The sequence below is a fragment of the Sorex fumeus genome, unplaced genomic scaffold, assembly GCF_029834395.1.
Source record: "Sorex fumeus unplaced genomic scaffold, SorFum_2.1 ptg000098l, whole genome shotgun sequence".
In the NCBI taxonomy this organism is placed as follows: domain Eukaryota; kingdom Metazoa; phylum Chordata; class Mammalia; order Eulipotyphla; family Soricidae; genus Sorex; species Sorex fumeus.
This window is the reverse complement of record NW_026606155.1, coordinates 57,517,002-57,526,139: the sequence shown is the minus strand read 5'-3', so window position 1 is coordinate 57,526,139 and position 9,138 is coordinate 57,517,002. Positions and strand designations below refer to the sequence as shown.

Genomic DNA, 9,138 nt, shown 5'->3' with positions numbered 1-9,138 from the left:
CATTTGGAGTTCGCATTTGCCTGAAATTTGCTTGCCCGCTATAGAAATACATACAGTAGCTACAGAAAAATACATTAACAATTATCGGGATTGAAAAGCTTTCCCTGTTCGGCATTTTTAACGCCGTTCGGTCTTAAGACCGAGGACTTAGGTTTTGAGATGACTCAGACCAGCCGTTTCCCTCTCCTTTCTTTACTTAGATTGAGGAGAGGGGGTGGGATTTCTTTTTTTTTTTTCCCCTGAAATGCCACGAGACACCCCTTCCCTCATCTACCAAGGCAATTACGCGATAATTAAGGGACCCAGAGGGCTTCCCCCCCCAACACACACACCCGTCTTGTCTGGGGTGTGGAGTGGGGAGATCAGAATTAAAGCTGTCCAAGTTCAAGCGCTGGCGAGGATGGAGTTCATACACAAGGGCTCAGGCAGGCCGGCCTCGCCTTGGGCTGCTGTTGTTATTGTTGATGTCAATCGCAATGAGACTTACAAAGAAATAGGTGGACTGGAAAGTGAGCCTACTATCAAAGGAGATTAATGATTTTGTGATCTCAGGCAACGGTAGGGGTGTGGAGTTGCCTTTAAAAGCTTCTTAGAAGGCAAACAAAATCATCGGCTTTAATGGCTCTGCAACAGTATTTTAAGAAATAATATTTAAAATAAATCTTTTAAAAATTGCAAAATAACAACTACCATGAAATGTGCTGGTGGCAGAAAGCTTCTCTTGCAGGAGTGAATTGACCAGCTTCCTCTCCCTCTCTCTGCGGCTCCGGCTACTACCGTGTCTAAGTTTTGTTTCTCTTTTAATGAAAAGAAGTTCAGGATTCTTTGTTGTAGCTACAACTTAATTTTATCAGCCACATCAGACATTTGATCCTCACTCAGACACATGTCAGAGAAACAAAAACTATATATTGGGAAAGGGTTGTTAAATTATTACTATTAGATTTCGTTGTGGAATGGCTCAAAGGAAACAGCAGAGATTTAAGCCTATGTTAAAAGTTAAAGTAAACATTATTAGGAATAAATAATTTAAAAAATCTCATCTTGTCATCATAAATTAAAAAATTAACCACTTTTATTAAATGTCATTAAATGCTTCTGCTTGCCCCATTTTCATGTAATAAACACATTTAAAAAAACAACTGTTTTAGTTCTTTTCCTTTTGTCCTTTAAGTTCAGTGCTTGTATTGCAAAAATATATTGAGTATTTTAGATTTAATTAAGGAAAATACCAAAATCATTTTTGTTAACATTTGATTTATTTAAAGTCCTTAACTGCAAGTGATCAAGAACATATTCCACAGCTTAAATTTTTTTATCATTGTGTTATTTAAATCAAAATATTTAATTACAATCACATTGATAAAATTAACATTTTAATTTGTAATTTAACCATCATTTAAAGCAATTTCAGCTGTAAAGGAAAAAACCATGCAATAAATTAACATCAAGAAAGCAAAGAGGAATAATAATGAAACTGTCTATACTAACACCATTTCTAACTGTGAAAAGTGCATTTAACACTGAATGAAACAAGCACAGGATGGCAATAATTAAAATGGCCACAATCAACTGGATATTGAAATCTTGGTCCAAAATTTCAATTACACCTCCCTGCAATTTACCTTTCCTCTAACATTGTAATATTCTTTTTCTGGAAAAAAATATTCTTTAAATGGAATAGGTACATAGAAGTTAATTTTATACATGTTAAGTGACCTTAGAATGACATGACCATGGCACTCTGCAAAGCAAGGAGCAGAGTTAATGAAGAGAGTGATTTTTGAAGAATTGCTTCCTAGAACTATACTGAGGAGAAGACAAAGGAGGGTGGGTGTCTTTGTAACGTCTTGGCCAGGCAACCTTAGAAATGTGGCATTTTTACTACTTACCTATTACCTCTCTTTTATGCATACATGAAGGATGCCTACATATTTGAGCATCTGTATAAAGATGATGGACATGATATATATACATACATATGCATATATATGTATATATATATCAGTTTAACCTCTACTCTGAAAGTATCTGAAACATAAGCTGAAAATTAAATGGCTCTGATGTTTTTGTCTATAATCTGTTTATGGTTTGCTGCATAAACAGCAGTATTGCCCTTCAACACTTTTAGCAGTCCCTCGTGTCTACTTGTTTCTTCACCTTTCGATTCAGTAGGGTTAAGAGTATTGCCATACGCAAGACCTGTAAACTTGTGAGGGATCAGGTGAGAAAAAGGGAAAAAAGCACAGACAAATACTTTACAAGCTTGACCATCTTTCTTTCTTTCTTTCTTTCTTTCTTTCTTTCTTTCTTTCTTTCTTTCTTTCTTAAATAAACCCTGCTCAGAATATAATGTGTCTGGAGGGGAAAGAGGGAAGGAAAAGGGAGGGACAAGGAAGTAGGGTTTTATATACACTGTGGAATATTGAACTTTGCAGGGGAAATTTTGGTTGGGGGTTGTTTTTCTTGGTAATAATATACACAAGGCAATTTTGAATACAATAACGAAGTAACAGTCCTTTGCACTGGAGGAAAAGATGTGCACCAAAAAGAGAGAAAGAAAGAAAATGTAAAAAGAAAGCAAAGGAAGGAAAAAGGAAAGAAAAGAAAAAGAAATAAAAATAGCTGGAATTGGGATTGAATTATTTGTTGGCTTGGTGTGTGCGGTTCTGTCGATTTTGTTTTTTGTTTGTTTCTCTTCTGCTACCACGGCCATGCCCGACACCCCCTGCAGCGGGGAGCTATGAAGTGTTTAGAACGGGTCTGGAATACACACCTTGGTAGTAGGCCGGCTCCAGGGCTGAGGGCTCGATGGGGCTCCTGGTGGCCACCGACGCGCTGCCGAGCGGCAGGCTGGCGGGCAACGCGGCGCCGTAGGGCGAGTACTGGAGCGCCTGCTCGTAGGCCTTGAAGTCCAGCTTGTGCTGCTGCTCCGAGGAGGACATGAGGTTGTTGATGGAGAACGGGTGGTTGAAGGAATAGTGGGGATCCCCTTTCAGGTGCAGCTGGGACTCGTGGGGCGCCAGGCCGTGCGCCGGGTGCGAGGGGGGGCACCGACACCAGCGCCCCCGGGCCGGAACTGATCGGGGGTGCTGCCGTGGAGGCGGGCGTCTTCAACTCCGAGGCGCCCCCTGTCGCCGCCGCCCCGCTGTGGTCCAGAGTCTGGGGGCTGGCGGCGGGCCCGGGGGCCGGCGCGCCCTCTAGCTGGCCGGCCTTCCCGTGCACGCTCCGATGCAGGGGCGAGTCGGCACTGGGGTTGGCGCTCGAGGGGTCCTTGCGGCTCTCGGGGCCACCCTTGGCGCCGCCGCCGCCGCCGCCGCCGCCGCCCGCGGCCCCGCTCCCTCCCCCGGCCCCCGGCTGCTTCTCGCACTTGAAGCGCTTCTGGCGCCGCAGGTAGCAGCCGTTCTCGAACATGTTGCCCGAGTCCGGGTGCAGCGTCCAGTAGGAGCCCTTGCCCGGCTTGTCCGGGGAGCGCGCCACCTTGACGAAGCAGTCGTTGAAGGAGAGCGAGTGGCGGATGGAGTTCTGCCAGCGCTGCTGGTTCTGCCGGTAGTAGGGGAAGAGGTCCATGATCCACTGGTAGATCTCGCTCAGCGTCAGCATCTTGCTGGGCGCCTGCTGGATGGCCATGGTGATGAGCGAGATGTACGAGTAGGGCGGCTTGGCGTGCGGGTAGCTGCGCTTGAACGTCTTGGCGTCGCCGCCGCCCCCGGCCCGGCTGCGGCCCAGGTTGGACGGCGCGTACGCCATGGGGCTCATGCACGGGTTCATGGCGGCGGCCGCGTAGGGGCTCAGGCCGTTCATGGAGGCCGCCGGCTGAGCCCCCATGGCGCCCATGCCGCCCGGGCTCAGCGTCGTCCCCATGGCCGTCACGCCCGCCGCCGTCATGCTGTTCATGGCGCCCGCCGAGCCGCCCGGCATGCCCGCCACCGCGCCGGGGCTCAGGCCGGCGCCCAGGCCCGGGTTGGCGTAAGACATGTTGAACGAGGCCGGGGTCATGTTGCCGCTGGTGGTCATGGTGTTCATGGTCATGTAGGTGTTCATGGAGTTCATGGAGCCCAGGCCCGAGTTCATGTTGCTGACGGGGACCGAGGAGTAGGCCTGGAGCGGAGACAGCGGGGAGAGGCCCCGGAGGGCGCGGGATTAGTGGTGGGCGCGCGGGAGGCCGGCCGACCCACCCGGGGGCCTGGCGGGGTCCGCACCGCAGCAGCTCTGCAAAGCCCGGACCACCCCCCACAACCCCACTCCCACCCACCGGGCCAAACCCTCGGGCGCCCTCGCCAGAACGCACTGAGAGACGTGTTGCACCGCGGGGGAGGAAATCCGAGCGCAGCAGGCATGAAAGACAGGCACTCGCAGAAAATATGTCCCCAGGAAGATATGTAATCGCCTTACACGCCTGGCTCCCGAGCCAAATTCGAAGGCCCCTCCACCGCCGCCTCCTCCATCCTCGCCAGGTGGGGTACCAGACTCCACCCAGACAGGCTTTGGCAAAGTGGCCCTTTGCGCAAATCATGTTTAAAACGCCAAAATCGGAGTCGATTTCTCATTTTGGTCCACTCTACCAAATGGACCAAGGGTGGTCTACCATAAGGGTGAAAGGAGTTCCGGAGCATCCCACATCCGCACCGGCCCCCACCCCCATTTCCACATACACACACACAGCCATAGCTGCCTCAGTAGTGCTCCTGACTGTGAATGAAACTAACTCCCTGATAGAGCAAATCAGCAGTGCCTCCAGGACTACTTCCCAACTACTGGCATTACTGTCTTAGCAGTTTCTGTCAAAGGGCGACTTTTTGCTGTTTGTTGCGTTTTGAAGTGTTTTCACCTGCTTGAGGCAAGGGTATAATAATCAAATGGCGAAAATAATAAATTATGGGGGGCTACAAGAAAGGGCTGAGGGGTGCATACAAATCTGAATGCACAGCATACATCTAAAGCAAACTTCCACAGACACTTCTCTAAGCAACTCATAAACTTAGAATAGTACTGTTTGCTACATTATTTCTGACCCTCAAAGTTTGGAAATTTAGTTGACACAACTTGTCAAAACAATTATCAATGGTATAAAGCATCTTCATGCCGCCTGTGTCCTTTCAATGTACTAATAACTATGTGAATACTTTCAAATACTTAGATTTCAAAGTCAAAGAATTCTGTTTTCTCTGAATGTTATTTCACTTCCCAGTTCCTAGTGTTAACCTATATGGAAGCTCTTTCCATGAGGGACTTAACTAATGGATGCAGATGGCTGCATCTGAATCAAACCTCCATTTAAAATAGTACAAGAAAACTCTTATCAACAACAATTTGGGACTGCACTTGATATCAGAAAAATATAGAGTCCTACACCAGGCCCTGGGTTCAATCACCAGCATTTCTGAATGACAGACTCTGTGTGTATGGTGTGTGTGTGTGTGTGTGTGTGTGTGTGTGAGAGAGAGAGAGAGAGAGGGAGAGAGAGAGAGAGAGACAGAGACAGAGACAGAGACAGACAGACAGAGAGACAAACACAGACAACAGAGTGAGAATCTGAGAATCCGAGTCTGGTAATAGAAAAATGACTTCTCTGATAATTTAATTTTAGAAGGATCTCTTTAACAAATATAACTTCATTTGAAAATATAAAAGTTAAACACAGATCTAGGTTAAACACACTGTTATGGTATGCAAATAGCAAAGTTTGCGAATATATAAACATATATATTTAAATAAGTTAATAAACATGAAAGTATTCCCTGATTCTATATTTTTCGGTCCTGAAGGTATCTTAAAGCAGTTTTTACTTTTGGTGTATTTTTCCCCACTTTCCTTGAGATTTTCCAAGGCAGTTATCCTATGGCAAACTCCGGGTGTGTGTGGAGAAATCATTGCCAGTTGTTTCCAGAGAAGTACTTTTAGGTGGTCGACCTGACTGTACCTGGTTCTCCCCGCAATCCCTTTGTGCACAGTGTAAAAATAAACCAAATGAACGTGCCACCATGGGGACAATGAAGAGAAACAGGTTCTCTACCCCGAGTGCCGGGGGGAAAGTCAGCTCCCACCAGCGCCACCCAGCGGCTGTACAGTGGAATGAGCACACTTCGCAAACAGAGCTTTGGAAGTTTAATAAAATTTCGGAATCGTTCCTTTATGGAGACGATGAACTTAATGGCTGCGCGCTTTTATCAGAAGGCATCTGCGAGTTCAACCACCAGTGGAAGAGGCCATCCCAAGAGCGAGCTCTAGCCTCCGCGCAGTTGCTTGCAACTCTTGCCGGCGCCAGCCCGCCAACCTGCGGCGCCCCGGCCCGGCGGGGAAGAGGAAAGTGCTTTCCCGAGCTGGTTCTTTTCAAAGCCTCGAGTTTCCGAAAAATAAAAAAATAAAAAAGAGAAAGGGGGGAGGACCCTTCCTCCCGCTCGGTGCGCCGGGGACCTCATCTCCGCGGCGGGACCGCCAGTTGGACTTCGAGGCGGAACTGGAACCCCCCGAGCGTGCACGGAGGAGGTGGCACGGAGGCGCTCCCCGGGGCCCGCCGGCCGCCCGCTCTGCCTGCCGCCCGCCTCGCCCGGCGTCCCCGGCACGGACCCCTCTCACCTCCTGTGTGTCCGCATAGTAGCTGTTCCAGTCGCTGCTTTCATGCCCTTCCATCTTCACAGCCCCTAACATCCTGGAGCCACCCTGCCCGTTGCAACCATTCAGCCCTGGGCGAAGCGACGGGCGGCCGCGCGGTGGGGGGACCTGGGGCGCGGGCCGGCGCGAGGCGGAGAAGCGGGGGGTGGGGGGGGCGGGGAACCGAACGGCGGCAGTCACCCCAGCCGCCACGCCGGCTCCACGCCACCCGAGCGAGGAGGAAGCCGGGCGCTGCGGGGCGCGGCGTGCGCGGCGGCGACGGCGGCGCGGCGGGCGGGGGCAGGCGGCGGCCGCGGAGCGCGGCGCCCGGGAGCGCCTCCGCGGGAAGTGAGCGGGCGGCCTGTGCGAGCCGAGTGCCGTTGAGCTGATGTGGATCTTACGTCGCCCGAGTGCCCACCTCCTCGTCCTCTCCCCATTTGTCCGCGGCACAAAGACGCTCGCACCTACAAAGCCCGAGGTGCACCTGCGAGGCGGCCGCCCGCCTGTGCCGCTGCCGCGCCTCCCGCCCCGCCGCGCCGCCGCTGCGCGCGCCCCCCTCCCCCGCACCCCTCCCCCACCCGAGCCCTCACTTTGTTTGCCAAGCTGCGTAATTGGTTTAAGACGGGAGGCTGGGGAAAGGGGGTACTGGGGGGAGTGGGTGCAACCCCCTTTAGAAGGGGAAAGAAGGAAAATAGGCGGGGCCGGACTGGCTGGTCAGGGTTCTTGGAAGGGGATCTGCGCAGGCTGAGAAGGGCTGGGGGCGCTAGCTTTGCAGCGGGGCTGGAGGGGCAGTGCGGACTAAGTGACCCCAGAGTCCTCCCCCACGGAGACCATAACCCTCGACAGAACGTGGCTGCGGCCGGGCTCGCTCCCAGCGGGCTCTGGTGCTGCTTCCAGCCCCCACCCTCCTGATTCCTGACCCCAAGTTCAACCCCGAGAGAGATGGGAGAATACGCACTCCCCGCCCCCCTTCCGGGCTCCGGGCTGGAAAGAGGAAAGAACCCCACTTTTTGCCAGGTCACTAGAAACTCGGCCGTCTGAGTCAGCCGTGCCGGGTGACGTTAAGGCTGATCTGGGCTCCTGGCTAGCCGAGTGGAGACGCTGCCATGAAACCCGTACCTGCGGCTAAGGGCAGGTGAGTCACAGCACCGTTTTATATCTTTATGACATAACTTTTTCACCCCCCGGCCTCAATCCCGCTCCACTCCTCTTGTCATCTGGAGCGATCATAAAGCGGAAGAAACGGAGAGCAGATGTCTGTGTGATAGGACAGGCAGCCCGAGTCGGGCCGTCCTCCCCTGCCCAGCTCCTCCTCCTGCCCCCCTTGCGCAGCCTCGGGGACTGAGCTGGAGGCAGGCGACCGTCTGGTTTCTGATAGGGAAAGGTCAGGGGGAGGGGACATCTCCCTAAAAAACGCGCGTGAGTCAGGGTGCGGGCGCGGGCCGGCATCTGCGCCGCGGAAGAGGTGCCAGGCCGCGGGCCGCGGGGGTGGGCGGTGGAAACCGTTTGTCTCCAGCCTGGAAGGGCCAGGCGCTTCCTTGATTCCTAATCAGCCCGCTGGACATTGGCGGGGAGTTATCACTCAAGCAAAGTCTCGTGGCACTTATGAGGTCCTAGGTAGTGGATCTCCCACAGGTCCTAGGGATAAGGACCAGACCAACTCAGAGATAGACTCTGAGTTGGCGATAGGGTGGGACCCTGTTTGTGTGCATTTGGGGTGTGTGTTTCTTAAATGTAGGTGAGTTTCTGAATGTGATCACATGTATTGCTTTTTTTTTTTTTTTGCTTTTGGGTCACACCCTGTGGCACTTAGAGACTTGGAGGCTACTCCCAGCTCTGTGCTAGGGGACCATGTGGTGTTGGGGTTTGAACCCCTAGTCTCCTGCTCAAACCCTTGGGCTGTCTCTTGTCCTGATTGTGTATGACACACGCTGTATCCTGTGTCCTGATTTTCTCTATAGAATCCATGAGATTGTACTAAGTAGCAATAATTTTTTTAAAAATGACCAAGAGTCCAAACACATTTTTGTTTGGCAAAGTTTTTAAAATGTTATTAATCTCATTTTAAGAAATGTGTTTTAACATGTCTTCCAAACATGCCTCTTTCCCCTCTGTGCTTTGTTCTTTTCAATCCTTCTTCCTTGAAATCTGGCAACAGAATCATGTTAAATCCTTGAGCCAAACAAATCACTTAAAATTAGCAGGGGAGCAAGAGAGGGTGAAGATGTTCAGTTAAGGAAATAAAAAAGAAAAAAGCATTGGATTATGATTCTCTCTTGTTTTTGCGACATAAAAAAAAAAGGTGTGCGTCAGACACGTCACTGTGTAAGGAAGGAGTGAGAATGAAATTAAATCCACCTGGAGCCCTGCCTGGGCAGTAGCCCTCCCCAACTTCAGTTTGTCCCTGTGATTGCAAGTCAGATGGCAATGTGTGTGTGTGTGTGTGTGTGCGCGCGCACGCACGCATGTGCACAAATGTGGGGGGTCTGCACATACTTCTCAGGATGATGAACCAGATACTAATTCTTTTGTCCAAAGTTCCAT

At 50.9% G+C, this 9,138-nt stretch overlaps 1 protein-coding gene across 1 annotated transcript; it reads right to left on the bottom strand.

Moving 5' to 3' along the window:
• Positions 1 to 1,240: 1,240 nt before the first annotated feature.
• On the bottom strand, positions 1,241 to 6,900 carry FOXA1 (forkhead box A1). The gene is given in 3 exon segments (XM_056134019.1): positions 1,241 to 3,050; positions 3,052 to 4,101; positions 6,580 to 6,900. Coding segments are annotated over 3 exon segments (1,431 nt in total). The 5' UTR covers positions 6,652 to 6,900; the 3' UTR covers positions 1,241 to 2,741.
• Positions 6,901 to 9,138: the final 2,238 nt, after the last annotated feature.